Source organism: Pelodiscus sinensis, chromosome 3, assembly GCF_049634645.1.
Source record: "Pelodiscus sinensis isolate JC-2024 chromosome 3, ASM4963464v1, whole genome shotgun sequence".
Taxonomy (NCBI): Eukaryota; Metazoa; Chordata; order Testudines; family Trionychidae; genus Pelodiscus; species Pelodiscus sinensis.
This window is the reverse complement of record NC_134713.1, coordinates 6864219-6890615: the sequence shown is the minus strand read 5'-3', so window position 1 is coordinate 6890615 and position 26397 is coordinate 6864219. Positions and strand designations below refer to the sequence as shown.

Here is a 26397-nt window from a genome sequence, read left to right as displayed (position 1 = left end):
AGGGAGTTGCCGAGTCTCCAGGAATTAAAGAGTCATCTTTAACTAACCATTAGGTCGCGTGATAAAACCTCCAGGAACCTTCCCGACATGAAGCATGTAATAGCTTTGCAGAGCCCCCAGGCAATTACATGAGAATGGCCAAACTGGGTCAGACCAAAGGTCCATTTAGCCCAGTGTCCTGTCACCGACAGTGGACAATGCCAGATGCCCCAGAGGGAGTGAATCCACAGGGAATCTTCAAGCGATCCCTCTTCCGTCACCCATCCCCAGCCTCTGAGACCAGCCCTGCACTTGTGACCACTCTAAGCCCCCACCAGGGGGGCATGACTCACAGGTTGAGAACCACTGGTCCACATAATACGTAGTCCTGCCTCAGGGCTATACTGGACCATACGGCCTCCAGAGTCCCCTTCCAGCCCCAGTAGGATTATCTCGCTTTCTATCCCACTTTGCACCTGGAGACCACAGCGCGTAGTCAACCTGTGGAACTCCTTGCCAGAGGAGGCTGTGAAGGCTAAGACTATAATAGAGTTTAAAGAGAAGCTAGATAATTTCATGGAGGTTAGCTCCATAAAAGGCTATTAGCCAGGGGATAAAATGGTGTCCTTGGCCTCTGTTTGTCAGAGGCTGGAGAGGGATGGCAGGAGACAAATCGCTTGATCATTGTCTTCGGTCCACCCTCTCTGGGGCACCTGGTGCTGGCCACTGTCGGCAGACAGGATACTGGGCTAGATGGACCTTTGGTCTGACCCAGTACGGCCGTTCTTATGTTCTTATGAGTGCACTGCAAGGTTACTGAAAGTGAGACACGGGGAAGTAAAATGACTTGTCCAGGCTCACCCAGCAATAAAGCTGGAACTAGAACCCAGCTCTGCTAAGCGCCAGGCCAGCACACAATCCGCCAAGCTACAGGGCCTCCCCCCCCGGCCTTTTTTTGGATCGTTCCTTTTGTTGATTCCATTGCAAAGTTGCTGTAGCCTCCCCCTCTTCTCCGCCAGCATGGCTGACAGCTGCTCTCTTGGGGAGGGTGGCCCGGGCAGGGGAATGACAAGAGACTAGAACCTGCCCGTGCTGGGTCACTGCTCTGCAGCTCATCCTCGCCAGGGAGGCCCCAGGAGATGAACAGGTAGCTCCCATGCAGATCCTACCAGACAGGTGTCAACATGGGGACAGGTGTGAGATGCCCTCTTTGCAGCTGTCCCAGAGTTTGACTGGGCTCTGAGGGATGAGAAAGCCCCTTTCCACAGCAGGGCCGAATGTGGTGCAGCATGGGAGGGGCACCATCAGCCTCTTCTTTCCAGCACTAACACCTCGTCTCTCTCCGGTACAGCAGGTGCTAGGAGCACAGGGGGCGTCTGGCCCTGCTCCCCAGCCCCTAGCTCAGTCTAGGCCATGGCGCCTGATGAGGAAGGGCAGCACAGATGCCACACTGGCTGACTGGGGCTATGTCTACAATTTTTCTCAACCAGTGGCACGAGTACCCTTAGGAGTACTCGAGAGAAGTCTGAGGGGAACGTCAACACAACTGAAATTTGGGGAAAACTGAATTTTTGTTTTAAGTTTTACAGTGTTTTATTATTTTTGTACTTTTTACACCCAAAAATTTCATCGCCCGCCCGGCTACGATTAAGTTGTTTCTATAAATGTGTTGCAATCGTAGAAAAAAATTGTGTGTCTGAAAACTGTAGGTACTGGGGTTACTTACAGGGTTTTGGGGGGGGGAGGTACTTTATAAAAAAAGGTTGAGAAAGGCTGGTCTAGACTGCAGGCTTCTTTCGGAAGAAGCTTTTCTGGAAGAGAGTGTCTGCACAGCAAAAACGCATTGAAAAATTGATCTGCTTTTTCGAAAGAGAGCGTACACACTGAATGGACACACTCTTGCATTTAAGCTGTGATTACTATGGACAGAGTGGCTATCAGAGCAGTTATGTTTTTTCCTCTTTCCTCTTCTTTCGAAAGAACTCCCTCTCGCCCGTCCACACACGCCTTTTTCCCAAAGAACTCTTTCGGAAAAAGGCTTCTTCCTCGTAGTAAGAGGTTTACCAATGTCGGAAAAAACCCCTCTGTTCTTTCGGGGTTTTTTTCGAAAGAACTTAATTGCAGTGTGGACGTATGTGAAGTTTTATCGGAAAAACGCCTGTTTTTCCGAAAAAACTCTGAAGTGTAGAAGTACCCTGAAAGAGCGACATCCCGCATCTGGACCGTTTCCAGTCTCTTCTTGAGACTTCCAGCCAAGTCATGGCAGCAGCAGCCGGAGTTCTGAGTCACAGACAGTTGCCTGGAGCATTACAGAGGGGGACTGTTTGCAAGGGGACCCGTTGCACCGAGTTGGGAATTTGGCTGTAGTGCCTGCGGGGCATGTATTCCGCAAGCCCTGCTCTGCTCCCGGAAGCAGGGTATCCTGGGAGGTTTCGCAAGGCCTCTGGCGCGCTCTGGGAGGATCCGCCTCGCTTCGCCTGCGTTCGCACTGGTATTAAACCAGTTCAGACGGAACCTGTTCTGCCTTATCAGCTTACTGAAGGACGTCTGGTTTAACCGGTTCTTGGACCATGTGGTGCACGCAGGAGGGTGGCTAAAAAGAGTGCTGCAAGCAGAGAGGGGCCGAGAAAGTCGGATGATGGTGGCAAAGGGAATGCACCCCTCCATAACACTGCTGCGCCCACAAGGCCAGCTCCCTGCCTCTCCCCAACACTCCCAGCCCCCCAGGGGAAAGTGCCTGACAGGAACATAGGGTCAAGGCAGCACCACAGTCAGCCTGTTCTCCTGAAAGGGGAGATGCAACAAGGGAGAGAAGGGACAGGTCAAAGGACACAAGGGAGATCCTGGCCTCAGACTAGATCCCCCCCAGCCATTCTCCTCATGCTCTCTGCCTGCCTTCTCCCTATCATCCAGCAGGGACACATTCTACCCCCACCCAGTCAACTACTGATTCCAGGCATCCTTGCCTGCTTTATAGGGGTGGGGAACCTCAGGCCCGGGGGCTGCGGATCAGAGCCCCCCCCCTAGCATTGGGGAGCCTGCGCTGGTGCATGCAAAATCTACTAGGCTGCCACCCCCCGGCTCTGGTGGGCATGGGGAATGCCTTTCCCCTCAACTGGGGGCCATGTCAGTGAGGGGTTTTTTTGGCTCCTCACTGGTGTGCAGCCCCCGACTGATTTTTCTGTGTGTCAGTAGCCCTCGACCCAAAAAACATCCCCCCCTGTTTTATACCTCCCCCCCCCCTTCATCTAGCACAGGGGCAGGCGATCGTTTTTGCAGGCAGGCCACTTCACTAATTTTGGTAGTGGTCACAGGGCGGCCCCCCCAGGAGGGGCAAGGCCTCAGGCACCAGGGGCCTCTGGCAGAAAGGGGCTGTTCCTTCTAGGTGTCGCTCGCCCCTGGCGGGGGGAAGAGACTTTGCACGCTCCCCCACCCACAGGCCAACCGAGAGCTGGGGCCGGGGAGTGCGCGAAGTCATTCGCTAGTCAAAGCAGCTGGCGGCTCCCTCTAGGCGCAGGGGAGCAGCCGGACAAGCCGCAGGCTGGATCAAAAGGCTTCATGGGCCGCATCCGGCCCATGAGCCATATCTTACCAACCCCTGATCTAGCACCACCCCTGTTTCCCAGCAGCCCTTGTACCACACCATTAAACCCTTGGACTTTGTCTACGCTGCTGGCTTTGCCGGCAGTACCTATGCAAATGAGGCACAAATTAGCATTTTGACACACTTCATTTGCATAATTTATTCAAGGGGGTTTTGCACAAAAACAAGCAGTACGAATGGGGTTTTTGGTGCAAAAATCGCGTTTTGCACAAGATCCTTATGCATAAGAAACTTGTACAAAACGGGGGGGAGGGGAGTTGCGCAAAAAAACCCTCCGTCCACACTGTTTTTGCGCAAAAACAGCTTGAATAAATTATGCAAATAAAGTGTGGCGATATGCTAATCTGCACTTCATTTGCATAGGGTCAAGGCAGCAAAAGCCACAGCGTAGACATAGCATTGCGGGGGGAACTCATGGACAGGGTGACAGAGCCAAGAGTAGAACTCACACCCAGGCCAGGGCCTCCAACATAGGTGCAACCTTCCTCTGTCCCTTCAGCCTCCCTCTCTGCAAGGGAACCTTCTCCACCACAGCTGCGGCCTCCAGACACAGCCTCTCGGTACCTCCTGGCCTCTCTCCCCAACGTCCCAAGCTTAGACCAAAACCTTTCGTTCAGGTCTCTCGGGGATCGGATTCTGCTCTGGTCCAAGGAAGCACAACTGAAATGGGGACCAGAAGGCCCTGCAACCTTCTCAATGCCGTTTTGTGGCCCGCCTGAAAGGAAGACGCCTCACAAAGCATGTCTTAGGATCAGGCCATGTTAAGTGCCTCCTGCTCCCATGGCAGCCAGCAAGGAGCTCGGCACCCACAAGGATCTGACCTGTGGGCTATTTCACCTTGCAACATGAAGAAGAAACCACAGACCTGTGCAGAAAGTGTCAGTAGTTTCATAACTGTGGAGTGACGGCAAGAAGGAAATCCGGCGTGCAGATGGCTCTGAGGCCATCTTGCGGTCCTAGGATTTGTATTCTTAGCAGAGGAGATCAAATAATAGCAATCCACTCCATTCCCGCCCTCAGATCCTTGAGTATTTTTGCAAACAATTCACTATACCAGATCCGTAAGGTCCCAGGATTTAGCATTCACTAGTGTTCCAACAACTGCTACCTGGGCACAGGTAGAGTCCTTGCTAATCCCTGGAGAACTACAAACTTTAGCCCCAGAGAGTAGTCGGGTTAGCCTGTATCTGCCAACACACTGAGGAGTCCTGCGGCACCTCAGATTCATTTGGGCTTTTGAGCTTTATTTATTTCCAGCTTTGGTGGTTACAAACCCCTTTGTCAGGTGAACTGACAAAGTGGTGTTTAACCACGAACGTGTGTGCTCAGATAAAACTTGAGCCCATGCGACAATCCACCAACAAACCTCCCCCAGCAGCCTGTCCCGGTTATAAAGCTTGCATTGTCCAATCAGAGAGCAGACACAATACCAGCTGACCTTGATGGCCAATCACACAAAACGAAGAGCAAGCCGTCCTGGGTTGCAATTCACTCCTGTGCCATGGGAGGCAGCACAGGGGTCTACACACCACTCAAAGGGGCCTTCACTGGTGAAACTAAGGGAAGGAAGGGATAGCTCAGTGGTTTGAGCATGGGCCTACCTAAAACAAAGGTTGTGAGTTCAATCCTTGAGGGGGTCATTTAGGGATCTGGGGCAATATCTGCCAGGAATAGTATTTCATCCTGCTTTTGAGGTCCCTTCCAGTTCTAGAAGATAGGCATCTCTATTCATTACTTTATTTTAAGGGAACCCCAAGGCCAGGCACCTCTCCGGAGCCCTACCCCTTAATTCCTCCTCTTCTTCCCCAGGCCCATGGCCATCTAGGGAGCCCAGGTTGGTGTGGGAAGCCCCTGACCCTCCACCTGCCTCTGGAGGAAGGCCGGATGCCCAAGAGCAGTCCCCAGCCTGTGTCCCCACCCCCTGGGGCACGCTGACCAGGTCCATCTCAATCCCCCCCACCCCGGCCAGAAATAGGCTGGCACCACTAGCAGGGCCGTGCTTCCGGAGTGGGCAGGGGGGTCGTGAGAGTTGACTGTCTCCCCCACTGCAAAACACAGCCCCTGCTCTGAGCCTGACCAAGGTCTGCAGTTTGGGGGGCAATGCGGCCTCCTGCCCCCTCAAATGACGCTCCTACTAAAAGGTGGGGGCGGGGCCCTCAGCCTCCCAAGACTGGGATCCAGCAATTCCAGGCCTACAAGGCAATGTGGATGCTCAAGCGCGGTCGCCGGAGAAACACCTCGCCCACCAGCCATGCAGACATCCCCTTGGCAAAGGGTTCACCAGCCACCCTCAGCCTCTAGGGGCGGAATTGGCCGCCCACGCCAGCTGGGCTTCGGTGGAGCCGCTGCCGAGTGTCAGGGTGTGGGCAGGGAATGGGGAGCAGGATCATTTCGTGAGCAACTGGCAGAATAGGCAACCGTGTGACCCCCACAGCCTCCCTGCCCCCTCCAGCAGCTAGGCCAGGGGTTCTCGAACGTTTTCGGGTCGTGACTCAGTTCTGGGGCGTGGCATGGGGATCAGGCACTGGGTCTTGTGGCTGCAGGGGGATCAGGTGACCAGTGGGGGGGGGGGTGGCTAAGGCAGCTTCTTGCCTGTCCTGGCACCCAAGAATGTGCTGCACCCCAGAAGCGGATGGCAACAGGCCCAGCTCCTAGGAGGGGAGCACAGGGCTCCATGCACTGCCCCTGCCCTGAGCACTAGCTCCGCACTCCACTTGGCTGGGCACCTGCTGCAGGCTGCTTCTGGGGGGCTGCATGGTCTGTGGTGCCAGGAGAGGCAGGGAGCTGCCTTAGCGCCCCGCTGCACCACTGACGGGGAACTGCTCAAGATAAGGCCCTCCTGGCCCAGCCCTAACCTCCCCTCCCCCCCAGCCAGATCCCACCCCCCTACAACCCAAATCTCTCCTCCTTAGCCCCACCCCAGAGCCCGCACTCCAGTCAAATTGCGGCATCAACAACTTTCTTCAATTGGGCCATGAGGAAAAAAAAATGTGAAAAGCGCTGAGCTAGGGTATCTGCAGAGATTGTCCCCCGCTTCTCTCCTTCCCCCCAATGTTTTTCTTTGTAGGCGCCTCTTCCCTCATCCACCCAGACTCCCTGCAGCGGCAGATCCTCCGTGTCTCTATTCCCAAGTACGCGCTGTGCTACATACCTGCCCCTTCCAGCAACACTCTGTTCCCCTTGATGCAACACATCCAGCTGCTTTTTGGCTGCTACATTCACCCCTGCCAGTCTCCCAGGCCTGCTGACGGGAGGATGAAGCTGGCAAGGTTTTCACTGCCCTAGCAGCTCTATTTTAAAAGTCTCCTGGGTCCTGTCTCTGTGCAGGACGACGGAGCCCACGGCTCAGTGAGCAGGCTGCTGGCCTGAGAAGTGGCCTGGGAATCAGGTGTCCTGGGCCCTATCCCAAGAGCTGGGAGGCAGCGTGGCTGGTGGTTAGTGACAGACGGAAGGTCAGGACACCTGAAGGGTAGCCACAGCTTGTTGCCTTGTTGTTAAAGCACCAGGATTCCTGGGGGGCCAGCGCCAGCTGTGTTCATCTCCACAGGCAAGTCACGTAACCTTGTGATCCAGCCACCAACAGGTCTGGTGAACGTCTTTTCCCCTACCATGGCTAAGCATCTGTGCCCTTTCCTGTGGGATGAGGATGGAGCCAAGGTGTGGCTCCGTGTTCTCTGTAAGCTGAGTGCTTGGGCAGCTGCCCAGGAGAGATTCACACAGCTGGTGACCACAGCTGGTAACCTGTTTCTATAAGTGGTGCACATCCACACATACCTCGGTGCATATGACAAAATTTATTCGGCACACGAATGGAAAGCATTAGCGAGAACACTGGTGTGGTCGCCTCTAGAAGAGATTGCTGCAATGTACAGGCAGTCCCCGGGTTACGTACAAGATAGGGACTGTAGGTTTGTTCTTAAGTTGAATTTGTATGTAAGTCGGAACTGGTACATATTGTAGGGGAAACTCTAGCCAAACATTTCTCCAGAGCTCAGTTTTATTCTCCCACACCTCACTTCCCTCAGTCCTGCAGACCAGGGAGATGCGGAGCGGCTTTTCTTGCCGCGGAGGACGCGGGCGGCAGGACCGCGGCGTGTCTCGGCGGTCTGCTGGGGGGGGCACAGCTAGTGCGGGGTTGCCTCACCCCGTTTGTAAGTGGGGATCCGATGTAAGTCAGATCCATGTAACCCAGGGACTGCCTGTACTGCCCAGGGGCTAACCTGGATGGGGGTCCCCTAGAAACAGGGGCTGGTACAGCACATTGCTGCACCCTGCTAAGCAGTGGATGTTGCCCAAGTCCTTCCTGAACTTCATTGCCAATTACGCCAGTCTAAGCCCAGGTCAGTCTAAGTCTGCTTCCTCCAGGGCACCCTCTCGTATCCAGCAATGGCTCTACAGCAGCAATGCCTCAGTTTCCCTCCCAGGCACTTTGCAATAATTGACATTAGGACCAGCATCCTTACAATAAGATTCCCCTTTCATGGAGTCTTATTTATTCAGCCCCTTATCCACAACTGGCTAGCTCCACAGTCCCAGCTCTTCATTCCCCAATGCAGGAGTCCCGACCGCCCTCACAGCCCCCCAGAAGTGCCCAGCGCCCCATATTCCTGAGGGAATTCAGCACCAACAAAATACAAATTCTGTGCACAGTATTTTAAAATTCTGCAAGTTTTACTTGTCAGCAAATAAATGCGGAGGCTCCAGCATGGCAGTAGCAAGCCACTGGTTGCATGAGGGGGGTGGGAGGTGGGAGAGAGCCCCTTGCAGCCTTTCCCCTCTCCGCTCCTCTTAGGGTAGGGACTTGGCAGTGAGATCCCTCCGTGTGCATAGCAAAGCCCCTGCGGTGAAGGATGGAGTCAGCCTTAGCAGGAAGAGCGAACGGTCCCGCTCTGCACCAGGACTGTGCACCTGCTGACTCCGGCGGGGGAAGGTGCTGCAGCTCTCATTGACTTCAAAAGGACAGGTGAGTGTGCTCAGCTCTGCTGCAAATCCGCACAAGCTCCCCACCCCGAATCTCCAGCCCTGCCTCCCCAGCAGCTCTGGCTTCTACCAAAGCTGCCTTGGCACGCTGCGTTACCCGCCCAGCAGATAGGACTGGCGGAGGGAATTCCTCCTAGCCACAGGGCTGGTAGGCCTGTTCCATCTGCATTACAGCTGGGAGATGCAATTGTCAGCTCCAGAGATGGGTATGCCCAGGCTTTGATGGAGCGAGCACACTAAAAATAGCCGTTCTCTGCGGTGGGGCAGGCCAGTCCCCCAAGTACAGTAGCACCGCAGAGCTACAAGCCAAGCGGTCAGCCACACGCCTCTGGAACCAGAAGTGTGCAATCAGGCAGCAGCAGAAAAAAACCCAAAAACAGTGTAGTACCGTATTTAACCAGCCTCATTTCAATGAGACAAGCGCAGAGCCAATTTCTTTACCTCGGCAAATCTTTTTTTTAAATCTTTCCCTTTATTTTGTCAGTAATTTATGTTTGACATCGCACAGGACTGCCTTTGCTTTTTGCTGTTGTTGTTTTTGGGGCTTGGCTGCCTCCTGACTGCGCATTTCCTGTTTCAGAAGAGGGGTGTAGGGCTGACGAGTCAGTTTGTAACTCTGGTGTTTGTAACTCTGAAGTTCCCCTGCCCTAAAAAAATAATGAGAAAGCTTAAAAAATAGATTGGTCTGTGCTTGTTTCACTGAAATGCAGATTGCTTAAAGCAGCATTTTTCTTCTGCCTAGTAAATTTTCAAGGCTATATTAGGTCAACGTTAAGTTGTAAGCTTTTGAAAGAACCATAACCTTTTGTTCAGTGTTACAAACACTTGAGATTTATGAACAACATCCATTCCCGAGGCGTCCCTAATGCTGAGGCCATATCTATCCTTATCCGCAGATCGATGCTCTGGAAATTGATCTTCTGGCGTTCGATTTAGCGGGTCTAGTAAGGACCCACTAAATTGAATGCTGATGGCGCTCCTGTCGAAACACCTATTCCTCACAAGAAGTAAGGGAAGTCGATGGGAGGGTTTCTCCCATCAACCTCCCACTGTGAGGATGGAGCCAAAGTTCGCATTAAGGTATGTTGACTCCAGCTAGCTGGAGTTGTGAATCTTAATTCGAATTTATCCCTGAGTGTAGACTTGGCCTGAGGTCCTACTGTACGTCCCTAAGACCTTGGACTTGCAGCTGCAGCTTGGTGTTGGCTCTCACACAATCACCACCCATGGGGTGCCCCACAGTTCAGCAAACCATAGTACAGCCCAGTGTTCCCAAGCTGAGCACTTGGACAGCCACCCAGGAGAGATTCAAACACCGCCCAGATGATTAGCAGAGACCCCACAGTACCCACAGCTGGTAACTTGTGTTTCTACAGGTGGTGCACATCTATACATGCCTTGGTGCACATAACAAAATTTATTTTGCACATGGAGGCAAAACGTTAGAGTAGCGGTTCCCAACCTTTTCCAGATGGGGACCCATTTTGACAATTCAGGAAGCCTGGGTGACCCAAGGCAATTCAAAAACAGGAGGAGGAAGGAGAGCGAAGCCACCTGGGGAGACACTTAGGGACCCTTTTGAAATGTAATGGCGACCCATATTTGGGTCCCGACCCATAGGCTGGGAAACCCTGCGTTAGAGAGAAGACTGGTACAGTCCACAAGCCCGAGATCTCTTGACTTTTCTGTCCCAGCCACTTTGGTACTGCCAGGTACACAGGACACAACGCTTCCCAGTGCTGCCCCAGGGGCCTGAGACACATCCCCGCAGGCTTCAGCAGGGCAAGAGTTATTGTCACAGACCTGGACACAGGCACCTCTCCACACACCTCACCCAGCCTAGCACCTTGGCTGAACCCTGGCCCCAAAGCCCGTAGCACTAAACGACACCATTTGTTAATACTCCCAGAGCATCCGCATGGACGTGTCTTTGGCGCAGAGGACCAGGACCTGCACAGACCAGCTTGTACAAGATGTGCCCCAGCCCCGTTGTTCCCGAGACTGGCTATGTGACTTGCCCTGGCGTGACAGCTCTCCCCTTGCCCTGGCAGGGGCCGCTCTGCAGAACTTCCCTGAAACGGGAACCAAAAACCTAGCAGAATCTCGGTGACTCACTCCACAGTGCCAGCAGCACAACCCACAGAACCCCGAGCAAGGAACAAGGTGCAACCGCGAGCAAGGAACAAGGTGCAGCTCCCAGCGGCCCACGCCTGGCTTGGCCGGAGGGCCGTGCCACGGCTGTCATCTCTCTGGGCCAGCAGCTGGGGAGCCAGCTCAGAAACTCCACTGACCTCGATCGCCACGACAACACCGCATCCCGCCCCACTGACCTGGATCTCTGCGACGACGGCGCATCCCGCCCCGCTGACCTGGATCTCTGCGACGACGCATCCCGCCCCACTGACCTGGATCTCTGCGACGACGCATCCCGCCCCGCTGACCTGGATCTCTGTGACGACGCATCCCGCCCCACTGACCTGGATCTCTGCGACGACGCATCCCGCCCCACTGACCTGGATCTCTGCGACGACGCATCCCACCCCACTGACCTGGATCTCTGTGACAACAACACATCCCGCCCCACTGACCCCGTTCTCTGTGACGATGGCGCATCCCGCCCCACTGACCCCGTTCTCTGTGACGTCGCATCCCGCCCCACTGACCCCGTTCTCTGTGACGTCGCATCCCGCCCCACTGACCCCGTTCTCTGTGACGTCGCATCCCGCCCCACTGACCCCGTTCTCTGTGACGTCGCATCCCGCCCCACTGACCCCGTTCTCTGTGACGATGGTGCATCCCGCCCCACTGACCCCGTTCTCTGTGACGTCGCATCCCGCCCCACTGACCCCATTCTCTGTGACGTCGCATCCCGCCCCACTGACCCCGTTCTCTGTGACGTCGCATCCCGCCCCACTGACCCCGTTCTCTGTGACGTCGCATCCCGCCCCGCTGACCCCGTTCTCTGTGACGTCGCATCCCGCCCCGCTGACCCCGTTCTCTGTGACGTCGCATCCCGCCCCGCTGACCCCGTTCTCTGTGACGACGCATCCCGCCCCGCTGACCCCGTTCCCTGTGACGACGGCGCATCCCGCCCCGCTGACCCCGTTCCCTGTGACGACGCATCCCGCCCCACTGACCTGTATCTCTGTGACGACGCATCCCGCCCCACTGACCCCGTTCTCTGTGACGACGGCGCATCCCGCCCCACTGACCCCGTTCTCTGTGACGACGGCGCATCCCGCCCCCCTGACCCCGTTCTCTGTGACGACGCATCCCGCCCCGCTGACCCCGTTCTCTGTGACGACGGCGCATCCCGCCCCACTGACCCCGTTCTCTGTGACGATGGTGCATCCCGCCCCACTGACCCCGTTCTCTGTGACGACGCATCCCGCCCCGCTGACCCCGTTCTCTGTGACGACGCATCCCGCCCCGCTGACCCCGTTCTCTGTGATGACGCATCCCGCCCCGCTGACCCCGTTCTCTGTGACGACGCATCCCGCCCCGCTGACCCCGTTCTCTGTGACGACGCATCCCGCCCCGCTGACCCCGTTCCCTGTGACGACGCATCCCGCCCCACTGACCTGTATCTCTGTGACGACGCATCCCGCCCCACTGACCCCGTTCTCTGTGACGACGGCGCATCCCGCCCCACTGACCCCGTTCTCTGTGACGACGGCGCATCCCGCCCCCCTGACCCCGTTCTCTGTGACGACGCATCCCGCCCCGCTGACCCCGTTCTCTGTGACGACGCATCCCGCCCCGCTGACCCCGTTCTCTGTGACGACGGCGCATCCCGCCCCGCTGACCCCGTTCTCTGTGACGACGCATCCCGCCCCGCTGACCCCGTTCTCTGTGACGACGCATCCCGCCCCGCTGACCCCGTTCTCTGTGATGACGCATCCCGCCCCGCTGACCCCGTTCCCTGTGACGACGCATCCCGCCCCGCTGAACCCGTTCTCTGTGACGATGCATCCCGCCACGCTGACCCCGTTCTCTGTGACGACGCATCCCGCCCCGCTGAACCCGTTCTCTGTGACGATGGTGCATCCCGCCCCGCTGACCCCGTTCTCTGTGACGACGCATCCCGCCCCGCTGACCCCGTTCCCTGTGACGACAACACATCCCGCCCCGCTGACCCCGTTCTCTGTGACGACAACACATCCCGCCCCGCTGACCCCGTTCTCTGTGACGACGCATCCCGCCCCGCTGACCCCGTTCTCTGTGACGACAACACATCCCGCCCCGCTGACCCCGTTCTCTGTGACGACAACACATCCCGCCCCGCTGACCCCGTTCTCTGTGACGACAACACATCCCGCCCCGCTGACCCCGTTCTCTGTGACGACGCATCCCGCCCCACTGACCCCGTTCTCTGTGACGACGCATCCCGCCCCGCTGACCCCGTTCTCTGTGACGACGGCACATCCCACCCCGCTGACCCTGTTCTCTGTGACGACGGCACATCCCGCCCCGCTGACCCCGTTCTCTGTGACGATGGTGCATCCCGCCCCACTGACCCCATTCTCTGTGACGACGCATCCCGCCCCGCTGACCCCGTTCTCTGTGACGTCGCATCCCGCCCCACTGACCCCGTTCTCTGTGACGATGGTGCATCCCGCCCCACTGACCCCATTCTCTGTGACGACGCATCCCGCCCCGCTGACCCCGTTCTCTGTGACGACGCATCCCGCCCCGCTGACCCCGTTCCCTGTGACGACGCATCCCGCCCCGCTGACCCCGTTCTCTGTGACGACGCATCCCGCCCCACTGACCCCGTTCTCTGTGATGACAGCGCATCCCGCCCCTCTGACCCCGTTCTCTGTGACGACGCATCCCGCCCCGCTGACCCCGTTCTCTGTGACGACGCATCCCGCCCCGCTGACCCCGTTCTCTGTGACGACGCATCGCGCCCCACTGACCCCGTTCCCTGTGACGACAACACATCCCGCCCCGCTGACCCCGTTCTCTGTGACGACAACACATCCCGCCCCACTGACCCCGTTCTCTGTGACGACGCATCCCGCCCCGCTGACCCCGTTCTCTGTGACGACAACACATCCCGCCCCGCTGACCCCGTTCTCTGTGACGACAACACATCCCGCCCCGCTGACCCCGTTCTCTGTGACGACGCATCCCGCCCCGCTGACCCCGTTCTCTGTGACGACGCATCGCGCCCCACTGACCCCGTTCCCTGTGACGACAACACATCCCGCCCCGCTGACCCCGTTCTCTGTGACGACAACACATCCCGCCCCACTGACCCCGTTCTCTGTGACGACGCATCCCGCCCCGCTGACCCCGTTCTCTGTGACGACAACACATCCCGCCCCGCTGACCCCGTTCTCTGTGACGACAACACATCCCGCCCCGCTGACCCCGTTCTCTGTGACAACAACACATCCCGCCCCGCTGACCCCGTTCCCTGTGACGACGCATCCCGCCCCACTGACCCCGTTCCCTGTGACGAGGCATCCCGCCCCGCTGACCCCGTTCCCTGTGATGACGCATCCCGCCCCGCTGACCCCGTTCCCTGTGACGACGCATCCCGCCCCGCTGACCCCGTTCCCTGTGACGACGCATCCCGCCCCACTGACCCCGTTCTCTGTGACGACAGCGCATCCCGCCCCACTGACCCCGTTCTCTGTGACGACAGCGCATCCCGCCCCACTGACCCCGTTCTCTGTGACGACAGCGCATCCCGCCCCGCTGACCCCGTTCTCTGTGACGACGCATCCCGCCCCGCTGATCCCGTTCTCTGTGACGATGGTGCATCCCGCCCCGCTGACCCCGTTCTCTGTGACGACGCATCCCGCCCCACTGACCCCGTTCTCTGTGACGACGCATCCCGCCCCGCTGACCCCGTTCTCTGTGACGACGCATCCCGCCCCGCTGACCCCGTTCCCTGTGACGACAACACATCCCGCCCCGCTGACCCCGTTCTCTGTGACGACAACACATCCCGCCCCGCTGACCCCGTTCTCTGTGACGACAACACATCCCGCCCCGCTGACCCCGTTCTCTGTGACGACGCATCCCGCCCCACTGACCCCGTTCTCTGTGACGACGCATCCCGCCCTGCTGACCCCGTTCTCTGTGACGATGGTGCATCCCGCCCCACTGACCCCATTCTCTGTGACAACGCATCCCGCCCCGCTGACCCCGTTCTCTGTGACGATGGTGCATCCCGCCCCACTGACCCCATTCTCTGTGACGACGCATCCCGCCCCGCTGACCCCGTTCTCTGTGACGATGGTGCATCCCGCCCCACTGACCCCATTCTCTGTGACGACGCATCCCGCCCCGCTGACCCCGTTCTCTGTGACGATGGTGCATCCCGCCCCGCTGACTCCGTTCTCTGTGACGACAACACATCCCGCCCCGCTGACCCCGTTCTCTGTGACGATGGTGCATCCCGCCCCGCTCACCCCGTTCTCTGTGACGACGTATCCCGCCCCACTGACCCCGTTCCCTGTGACGACAACACATCCCGCCCCCCTGACCCCGTTCCCTGTGACGACAACACATCCCGCCCCGCCCCCTTGACCCCGTTCCCTGTGACGACAACACATCCCGCCCCGCTGACCCCGTTCTCTGTGACGACGCATCCCGCCCCGCTGACTCCGTTCTCTGTGACGACAACACATCCCGCCCCGCTCACCCCGTTCTCTGTGACGACAACACATCCCGCCCCGCTGACCCCGTTCCCTGTGACGACGCATCCCGCCCCGCTGACCCCGTTCTCTGTGACGACGCATCCCGCCCCGCTGACCCCGTTCCGTGACGACGCATCCCGCCCCGCTGACCCCGTTCTCTGTGACGAGGCATCCCGCCCCGCTGACCCCGTTCCCTGTGATGACGCATCCCGCCCCGCTGAACCCGTTCTCTGTGACGACGCATCCCGCCCCGCTGACCCCGTTCTCTGTGACGACGCATCCCGCCCCGCTGACCCCGTTCTCTGTGACGACGCATCCCGCCCCGCTGACCCCGTTCCCTGTGACGACGCATCCCGCCCCGCTGACCCCGTTCTCTGTGACGACGCATCCCGCCCCGCTGACCCCGTTCTCTGTGACGACGCATCCCGCCCCGCTGACCCCGTTCTCTGTGACGACAACACATCCCGCCCCGCTGACCCCGTTCCCTGTGACGACGCATCCCGCCCCGCTGACCCCGTTCTCTGTGACGACGCATCCCGCCCCACTGACCCCGTTCTCTGTGACGACGCATCCCGCCCCGCTGACCCCGTTCTCTGTGACGATGGTGCATCCCGCCCCGCTGACCCCGTTCTCTGTGACGATGGTGCATCCCGCCCCGCTGACCCCGTTCTCTGTGACGACGCATCCCGCCCCACTGACCCCGTTCTCTGTGACGATGGTGCATCCCGCCCCGCTGACCCCGTTCTCTGTGACGACGCATCCCGCCCCGCTGACCCCGTTCTCTGTGACGACGCATCCCGCCCCGCTGACCCCGTTCTCTGTGACGACGCATCCCGCCCCGCTGACCCCGTTCTCTGAGACGATGGCGCATCCCGCCCCGCTGACCCCGTTCTCTGTGACGACGCATCCCGCCCCGCTGACCCCGTTCTCTGTGACGATGGCGCATCCCGCCCCGCTGACCCCGTTCCCTGTGACGACGCATCCCGCCCCGCTGACCCCGTTCTCTGTGACGATGGCGCATCCCGCCCCGCTGACCCCGTTCTCTGTGACGATGGCGCATCCCGCCCCGCTGACCCCGTTCTCTGTGACGATGGTGCATCCCGCCCCGCTGACCCCGTTCTCTGTGACGACGTATCCCGCCCCACTGACCCCGTTCTCTGTGACGACGCATCCCGCCCCTCTGACCCCGTTCTCTGTGACGATGGTGCATCCCGCCCCGCTGACCCCGTTCTCTGTAACGACGCATCCCGCCCCACTGACCCCGTTCTCTGTGACGACGCATCCCGCTCCGCTGACCCCGTTCTCTGTGACGATGGTGCATCCCGCCCCACTGACCCCGTTCTCTGTGACGACGCATCCCGCCCCGCTGACCCCGTTCTCTGTGACGACGCATCCCGCCCCGCTGACCCCGTTCTCTGTGACGACGCATCCCGCCCCGCTGACCCCGTTCTCTGTGACGACGCATCCCGCCCCGCTGACCCCGTTCTCTGTGACGACGGCGCATCCCGCCCCGCTGACCCCGTTCTCTGTGACGACGGCGCATCCCGCCCCACTGACCCCGTTCTCTGTGACGACGGCGCATCCTGCCCCGCTGACCCCGTTCTCTGTGACGACGCATCCCGCCCCGCTGACCCCGTTCTCTGTGACGACGCATCCTGCCCCTCTGACCCCGTTCTCTGTGACGACAACACATCCCGCCCCGCTGACCCCGTTCCCTGTGACGACGCATCCCGCCCCACTGACCCCGTTCCCTGTGACGATGGCGCATCCCGCCCCACTGACCCCGTTCCCTGTGACGATGGCGCATCCCGCCCCGCTGACCCCGTTCTCTGTGACGACGCATCCCGCCCCGCTGACCCCGTTCTCTGTGACGACGCATCCCGCCCCGCTGACCCCGTTCTCTGTGACGATGGCGCATCCCGCCTCCCTGACCCCGTTCTCTGTGACGACGCCACTCCCAACCCCTCTGACCCTGATCTCCGTGACAACGCTGCATCCCGCCTCACTTACCCGGATCTCTGTCAGGACCGAACATTTCACCAGCTTGAAGTTCTTCCCCATGTTGAAGCTGTTGCTGTAGAAACACACTTTGAGGATCCTCATTTCCTCCTTCTCCAGGTCGATGGGCAGCGACACCATGCTGGGGTCCAGGGTCCCGCCCAGACTCCGGAGCGAGGTCCCCCGCAGCCGGGTCAGGGCCTCCGGCATTCCCGACATCCTGAGGGGCACGGCGCTGCTACGAGGACAGCATCACTCTCCTGCGGGGACAAGACAGAGGCGGATGAATGGAGAAGGAACCCCCCTGGCTCAGCGCTGGGCAGGGGACAGGGCAGCGAGGCCGCTGGGTTCTCAGCAGTCACCCAGGGCCCAGTCTCCCCCACCCCCCCAACATATGTGGGGGGAAGGGCAGGAGGCAAAGCAGAGCCGGGGGAGGACCAGGCACTGGGCCAGTGCGGGAGAGGCAGGGGAAAGGCACCTGGAAGACGGCACCCTGCATGGGTGGGCAGCAGAACCCAGCACCCAGGAGAACCCTCTCCCCCTCCCCCTCCAAGCAGCCTGCTCCTGTCATGTTTACCAGGGGGAATTGGGACCCCGCTCCTGGTCTGTTTCCCAGCCTAGCGAGGAGCCCAGGAAGCGGAGGAGGGAGGCTCCGCGATTCCGCCCCGTGCGGCATGGCAGGCACGTGCTGCCGGGGGCCTGTCGGGGCATGCGGCGTGACGTCAGCCGGCCGGCGCCGCTCCTCTCTGTAGCACAGAGACCTGCGGCTCCCAGCCCTCGCCCCACCCGGACAGTGGAAGGTCCCGGCTCCCTCTGCCCCGAGGCGCAGCACGGGCCTACGAGTACCGCCAGTGCCCGAACGGGAGTGGGGCAAGCCCCCACCCTCCAGCCCACGGCTACAAGGGCACAGTCATGGTCCTACCATGCAAGCAAACCTGCTGCTGCCTTCGCCCGTCCTGCCCGCGGCTAGGCCAGCGTAACCTGCCGGCTGCTCTGCGCCCCATCTCACGCATGCAGGACCAGAGCAACGCCTAACGCTCTCCCTCTCCACCCCGCATCTTCTGGTCTGCTTATGGCTTTCAACCTGGGACCGGCCCAGCCCTCTCCACCTGCCCCAGGCGGCCCTGGGAATCCCCCAGTTTTCTGCCTTCTTTCTTTTTAATCAGCCCAGTCAAACCCCCAGAGACAGTTTTGGATGTTTGGGGGGATGGGGAAGGATAAAATGATGGATTTCCCAGCCTTCCTCAGCAAGCCTACAATAAACACACCGATGGGCACCGTCGACACGGCCCGGACAAGCAACCCAAAAGCAGTGCGGGCAACTACACTCCCGTAATCAGCCCCAAGGACCGATCGCAGCCTGGCTCCCCTAAGCAACCCTGCACCGCTGTCCTTCAGCAGCAGCCCCACCAGAACACAACCGTGCGCCCCGCACAGGCGGCTGCAATTTTCTAAGTCTGCAGATCTACACATCATGCAGCACAATCTCCTTCAGTAGCTGCTTGCCAGGCCATGGGCTTCATCATCTGGCCCTCAATAAGATTTCTTCGCCGCATAAGATCTGCAGTTCCCCCTTTAGAACAAACTCCTGCAATGCCAAAGTCGATTGTGAGTCACGACGACCTGGATTTCTTCTCACTGGGCATGGCAGAACCAGGAAGTGCACAGATGGGCCTTCTCGTTCATCTCAAAATGATTCACCAAATAAACTGCAATGCGGCCACCTCTGGGGTGGCAGGCAGCAGCTAACTCACACAGCAGCTGCACAAGCAGGATTTTTCTCTCACAACACTGGGGGATGTGTTTTCATAGTATCACAGAAAGGCGGGGCTGCAAAGGACTTATCTCTTGCAGCCCCTGTGCAGACACAGAACCGAGTTACCCCAAACCATGCCTGACAGATGTTTGTCCAACCTGTTCTTAAAAAATTCTCCAATCACAGCAATTCTACAATCTCCCTTGGAAGCCTATTCCAAAGTTTAACTCCCCTCAGAGTTAAAAAGGTTTTTTTTCCTGATGTCTAACCTAAATCTCCTTGACTGCAGATTAAGCTCATTACATCTTGTCCTGCCGTCAGTGGACATGGAGAACAATTGCCTGCCGCTCTCTTTATAATGGCCCTTCACATAGCTGAAGACTGTGATCAGGTCCTGCCTCAGTCTTCTTGTCTCACGGCTAACCGTGCCCTTTTTAACCGTTCCTCGTGCATCGTGTTATCTAAATCCCTGAACATTTCTCTTGCTTTTCTTTGGACTCTCTCCAGTTTATCCACTTCTTTCTTAAAGTGTCACACCCAGAACAGCACACAGTAGTCCAGCTTCGGGATGTTAAATTGCTTTTAATCAACTCATCGACTAGTCGATGGATTTTCCATCGACTAGTCGATTAGTCGATGTGGGGGAGGTGCAGCAGGGTTAGCGCCCGGCCTGGGAGCCAATCCCGCTGCGGCTCTGCCTTTTAAATGTATTAAGAGCCTGCTTGCTCCTAATACATTTTAAAGGATAAAGCGCAGCGGGGGGATCTGGCGCAAGCTGGACCAGCTGATTCCCGGCTCGCGCCAGGTCTCCCCCACTGTACTTCTAATTTTTAAATGTATTAAGAACTGGCAGGTTCTTAATACACTGAAAAAGCAGAAGTGCTCAGTATGGCACTGGGTCGTGCCTGGTCCCCACTACCCCGTTGCCTCCCCTGCCCTCCATGGAGACGGTGATGGGAGGAACTGTCTTTAAGCTGGCTCCCCCCACCACCGGCTACTGCTCCTCCCCCTTGCTGCCTCTGATAGAGGCAGCAAACAGGAAGGGGGAAAGCGACTAGTTGAGGGACTAGTCAACTCTCCGATAAGCTTCTGGATAGTTGACTAGTCACTTATATCCCATCTCCATCAGAGGCCTACCCAGTCCCGGGCAAAGCAGAACAATTACCTCCCATGTCTTACGTACAGCTCTCCTGTTAAAACACCCTCGGAGGATATTAGCTTATTTTGCAACTGCATCACACAGTTGACTCAATTTGTGATCCATTATAACCCACAGGCCCTTTGCAAGCAGTACAACCCCCTAGCCGCTTACTCCCCACTTGGGAGTTGTGCTTTTGATGGTTTCTCGTTAAGTGCAGTACTTTGCACTTGTCATTTCTGAATCTCATCTTGGTGACTTCAGACCAATTCCTCAGTCTGTCAAGATCGTTCCAAATTCCAACTCCTCCAAATTCCTCCACACTGCTTGCAACCCCTCCCCACTTGGTGCCATCTGCAAATTTTATAAACGTGCTCTCCACTGCATTATCCAAGTTATTAATGAAATATTAGCTAGTATCAGACCCAGGACTGACCCCTGTAGATCCCCATGTCTCAATTTGACAGCAAACCATAGAGAACTACTTAGCATAGCCTTTCAACCAGTGGTGTACCCACCTCATAAAAATTGCACCTACACCACATTTCTCAAGTTTGCTTATGAGAATGTCAGGAACAACGATGTCCAAAACCTCTCTTTAATCTCGACTGCTTCCTCCCCTCCCACACCCACTGGACCAGTGACCCCGTCAAGAAGGGGTGAAGAAGAAATTGGCAATCCCGGAAACGCCATAAAGACGAGGTGACCATAGAATCATAGACTCATAGGACTGGAAGGGACCTCGAGAGGTCATCGAGTCCAGCCCCCCGCCCTCAAGGCAGGACCAAGCTCCGTCTACACCATCCCTGACAGATGTCTATCTAACCTGTTCTTAAATATCTCCAGAGAGGGAGATTCCACCACCTCCCATGGCAATTTATTCCAATATTTGACCACCCTGTTCCCTGTAAGCTGAGTGGTTGGGCAACCACCCAGGAGAGATCCAAAATTAGAGGGAACACTGGAAGAGACCCTGTAGCAATCCAGTTGGTGAAATTGAAGCATACGTAAGTACAGGCCGCTTCCCTACAACTGCATGCTCTGGGACAGGCAACCCATTATCTTCCATCAGCACTAAAAAACAACCCAGGCTGACGCCTAGGGACCAGCTCTCACTTGTCCTATTCAAATTAAAGCCCAGTGTCTCGACCTGAAGCATCCATCACCTGCGATAATGAGGCAGGAGAAGAAATGATCAATCAGCCTAGAGACAGGACTCCCTGGAGCTGAACAAGTGGATGTCGGTTGCCATTCGCCCTCATGCGCAGCAGGGAGAGGGCTCCGTGACAGACTGGGCCTCCTGCCAAGCCTGATTATTTAGGGGCCAGTGCAGCAGTAGGAATTGAAGAAGAGTTGGGTGAATGTTACTGGAAAATGATACCTCCCCCCTCCCCCTACTCCAGGTTGTATTCTGTCGCCTGATCGCTGGTGCAAAAAGACATTTCAAAGCCATACTCAGGAGGGGCCATTCAAACCACAGCGCCTCTCCTTTTGAACACAGAGCATTTGTGTGCCGTTATCCAATGGAGGGACAGACAAAAAACCATGTGACTCAGCTAACCAGTCATGAGAGTTCAAATCCTGAAAATTCTGACATGCTCACGATTCATCTTTTGAAAGGACGAGGCTGGATTTCTGCTAAGGGTCATGCACTGCACTGTTCTGCAGGCGGGTGGTTGGATCCCCGCTCAGGGCCATGCATTGCATTGTTCTGCAGGTGGGTGGTTGGATCCCCGCTCAGGGCCATGCATTGCATTGTTCTGCAGGTGGGTGGCTAGATCCCAGGTAAGGCCATGCACTGCACTGTTCTGCAGGCGGGTGGTTGGATCCCCGCTCAGGGCCATGCATTGCATTGTTCTGCAGGTGGGTGGTTGGATCCCCGCTCAGGGCCATGCATTGCATTGTTCTGCAGGTGGGTGGCTAGATCCCAGGTAAGGCCATGCACTGCATTGTTCTGCAGGCGGGTGGCTGGATCCCTGCTCAGGGCCATGCATTGCATTGTTCTGCAGGCAGGTGGTTGGATCCCCGCTCAGGGCCATGCATTGCATTGTTCTGCAGGTGGGTGGCTAGATCCCAGGTAAGGCCATGCACTGCATTGTTCTGCAGGCAGGTGGTTGGATCCCTGCTCAGGGCCATGCATTGCATTGTTCTGCAGGCAGGTGGTTGGATCCCCGCTCAGGGCCTTGCATTGCATTGTTCTGCAGGCAGGTGGTTGGATCCCCGCTCAGGGCCATGCATTGCATTGTTCTGCAGGTGGGTGGCTAGATCCCAGGTAAGGCCATGCACTGCATTGTTCTTCAGGCAGGTGGTTGGATCCCCGCTCAGGGCCATGCATTGCATTGTTCTGCAGGGGGGTGGCTGGATCCCTGCTCAGGGCTATGCATTGCATTGTTCTGCAGGTGGGTGGCTAGATCCCAGGTAAGGCCATGCACTGCACTGTTCTGCAGGGGGGTGGCTGGATCCCTGCTCAGGGCTACGCATTGCATTGTTCTGCAGGCGGGTGGCTGGATCCCTGCTCAGGGCCATGCATTGCATTGTTCTGCAGGGAGGTGGTTGGATTCCCGCTCAGGGCCATGCACTGCATTGTTCTGCAGGTGGGTGGCTGGATCTCCATTCAGGGCTATGTATTGCACTGGGCTATGCATTGCACTGTTCTGCACGTGGGTGGCTGGATCCCAGCTAAGGACCATGCATTGCATTGTTCTGCAAGACGATGGTGCTAAGGTACTGAACTCCATTGTTTTAAGAGCATGGCTGGATCCCAGCTAAAGGGCACACGTTGCTTTGTTCTATTCAGGTGCTGGATCCCAGCTCAGGTGCCAGCTACCAAAGAGGGCAAGGGGATGGGCTGCAGGTGATCAAATAGAGCCTCTCCATCTCAAATACCGTATTATTCCAAGTGAAGCCTCAGTACGTGAGATTTCTAGGTTTCAAGGTGCTCTGGCTAGCACACTCCTTGCACTGCCGAAGCTACAAAGCCCATGGATATGCTCAGAAACCAGACCTCATGAAGCATGTTGTGTCTGAACAGATCCCGTGCCCTGGCCGGGGAGAGGGGCTGGGCGAACGCCTAGGTCTGCTCCATCTCTAGTTTTTATACTATTGTGACGAGAAGCTCCTAGATTAGAACAACATTGCACTCCGGGCGCACGGCCACTGTCCTACCTGCCCGCCACGCCCAGCTGGTTGCTGATGCTGTTTATACTTGACTTTGTCACGCCGGGAGGAGAGGGAAAGGGGGGTGATGCAGGAAGGAGCTCCCGGAAAAGGACAGGTCACTGCAAGGGAAGCGGAGCCTCACGCAGACGAAGCTACAGGAAGCAGAACTCCTGGGCCAAGAAACTGCCAGCAGGTGTGTGCTCTATCTATGCCAGAGGTATGTCTGCTGGCATGTGGCTACCAAAGGTTCTGCCACTGGATAGCAAATCCTGGGCAGCAACGAGGGGCCCGAACGTGCTGCTGCTGTTTGCAAAATGCGCCGCTATGGTTAGCCGTTGAGCATGGCAGCAGGGGGTGGGTGAAAGCGAAGTGTGGCAGCTCAGGTCACAGGCGTATTTTGTAGCAGGAGAGATAGGGTGTGTCTAGACTACAAGGTTTTTTCGAAAAAAGTGGCCTTTTTTTGGAAAAACTTCCCCTGCGTCTAGACTGCTGCCCGTTCTTTCGAAAGTAAGAAAGAACGCGGCAGGTTTTTTGACCGCGGTAAACCTCGTTTTACGAGGAATAACGCCTTTCTTCCAAAGTGCTCGTTCGAAAAAAGGCGCTTATGCAATGCACACTGTGCTTTTTCGAAAGAGAGCATCCAGACGGCCTGGTTGTCGTCTAGACGCTCTTTTTCGAAAGAGGCTTTTTCGAAAGTATCTTTCGAAAAAGCCTCTTTCGAAAGAGGCCTGCCGTCTAGATGTAGCCATAGTGATTAGTTATTAGTAGGGCTCGCCGAGCGGTGGCGTGCCCCGCTCGCTAGCCACGTAGTTCTGCACTCTGCGCATGCGCAGATCGCTCCGCGCTGGTTCTACCGGGGTGTAATCTACTCGCCACGGGCGATTAGATTACACTATTTGTCAAGCCCTGGCATTTATGATACGTGTGACGGTAGCACCCTACGGCCGTGTTAGGATCAGGGCCCCATTGCGGACACAGCTCCCGTCCCAGAGGAGAGACGTGAAATCCAAAAGGCTGGCCGAGGAGGGCACAAAGGGAGCTTCTCCGCCAGTGTAAACCCGCGCAGTTCTGTCATTGCTAGTGGATCTACCCCAGCCGACGATCCAGGCGTGGATACAACAGCAATTTTTCTTTCTTTCCTTCTTTCTCCGGATGGTACCCGCTGGCTCCTCCGACCCTTCAGGTGCCGTGAATGGGCTGAGCCGGGGATAACGAGGGGTGTGAAAAGGAGGGGGAGGATGCCAGGGGCTGAGAGGTGACCTGGAGAAGAGAGACGGGGCGGTAAGTGGAGAAGCAGGAGGGAGTCAAGACAAAAGGGAAGTGTTAGGGGGAGTCAGAGGGCTGGGGCTTGGGGGAGGCAGTGCTTGGCAGTGGAGGGGAAGGGGTCTGTGGTGGGTGAGCCGGGGCTGGCTCCTGGAGGGATGCACTTTGCAGAGGGAACTGCCGGGTGGGTCAGCGGAGGAGGCAGCAGAGAGAGAGGCGTTGCAGGCACTCGTGGGCTGGAGGCAAAGGGCCAGGAGCGGGGGCACGTGGGCGATGCTGAAGGAAGCAGGGGATGGTGCTGGTCAAAGGGGGGGGGGATGAGGAAGCGGCGTTTAGGGCAGGGGTGGGGAACCTCAGGCTTGAGGGTCGGATGCGGCCCTCGTCTTCCCCCCTCACCAGCACTGGGGAGCCTGTGCTGGTGCTCCAGCCCCCCTGCTACCTCCCTGGGGGCTGAAGCGCACAAAATCTCCTAGGCTGGGGCCCCCTCGGCTCTGGTGTGCGAGGCGGGTGTGGGGAGTGTCATTCTGCTTCTCATTTGGGGGCCACAGGGAGGGGGGTTTTTCAGCTGCTCGCTTGTGAGCAGCCCCCGACTCATTTTTCCATGGGTCCGTGGCCCCTAACCCTGGTTTGGGGGACAAAGCCTGGAGGCCCAGACAGCAGGGCCAGGCATGAAGTGAAGGGAGGAGATGGGAGACCAGGTCTGTGAGCTGTGGCCGGGCACGGGGAAGGGACCCAGCCATGCACACCAGGCACGCCCGTGACAACGCCCCAGCAGACGGAGACATCTGCTCGTCTCCGGGAGCGTGGCTAACAAGTACAGCCGCTTCCCGAGAGCCGCCGTTGGCTGGAGCCTCCTCCCGCTTCTCGGTTTCTTGCCAGTGAAATCTTTCCATCTGCTCCTCGCAGCGCTTCCTTCCTCTGCCTGCTTTTCAGGGCACAGAGCCGGCGACGAGGGAAGGAGGGAGTCTCGGTTCTGCCTTCAGCACGTTCCTCTTTTCTAAAAGGCTCCTTTGAAATCCCCCACGATGAGTCAGCTCCACGCCAAGGCCCCGGCTCGTCCCACAACGGCACGGAACCGGGGACAAGCTGCCCCGACACCATCACCTTCCCGTGGGCCTCAGCCGTGCCCCGGCAGGCAAGAGGGGCAAACCAGTCCAGCGCCAGGCTCTCGGCCGCCAGCGGTGCTGCTGTACTCGTGGCACGGTGACCTGTCGTATTAGGGACACCGCGTCTCCTCCTCACCTGTCGCGGGAGCATCGCACGCCGGCAGCGACCTCCGCTGGGGGCTGTGGCAGGCCGGCGGATGGACGCTGGGCTCAGTGCGCCTGGGCCCGTCCAGAGTCCGTCAGGAGCTGCCGCGGGTTCCTGGGAGACAGCAGGATGTCAGCAAGCGAGGTCGGGGGCCGGCGTCACAGCTGGAGAAGGCTGATGGCCACGGAGCAGCACAGGGAGATACTGGCTGGTTCTAAGCCTGAGCCATGGGCCAGGGAGGGCTGAAGAAAAGGGGAGCAGCGAGGGGCTCCCACCAGAGCGTGGTAACAGAGAGAGCCAAGGGGTCACAGCGCTTGCTTTTCAGCAGGCTCGGTCCCCTGCTTTTCTCTTTCCCCCGATGCCTGGCCCCATGGCCAGTCCTGTGCAACAGGAGCCCAAGGAGCTGTAGGGCACGTGGACACTCCACTTGCCCGGGGCGAGAGCCTAGGGACATGGGCTAGAGCTACTCCCAGGGCCCCGCCACCCCAGGCAGGTGGAGGGATCCTAGGTCGCCAGCCCAGCTCCAGCGTCTGACTTGGCTGGGGGCGTGGCCTCAGGAAGAGGTGTGGCAGGGGTGGAGCCACATAGGAGGCGGGGTCTTGTGGGGCCTCCCACT

The 26397-nt window shown here is 58.1% G+C and overlaps 1 protein-coding gene across 11 annotated transcripts in view; it reads right to left on the bottom strand.

Moving 5' to 3' along the window:
- PTK2B (protein tyrosine kinase 2 beta) overlaps nt 1-26397 on the bottom strand; it is a 145467-nt gene that overhangs the window by 46339 nt on the left and 72731 nt on the right. For 8 of the 11 annotated variants that reach the window (XM_075923314.1, XM_075923318.1, XM_075923315.1 and 5 more), the window contains exon 2: nt 17227-17474. In XM_075923314.1, coding sequence (XP_075779429.1) covers nt 17227-17433 — 207 coding nt within the window. In that variant the 5' untranslated portion in view covers nt 17434-17474. Of the gene's footprint in view, nt 1-17226; nt 17475-17791; nt 17917-24357; nt 24380-25772; nt 25896-26397 lie in introns of those variants that run through there. The other 3 variants (XM_075923317.1, XM_075923316.1, XM_075923319.1) reach the window with 3 other exon arrangements.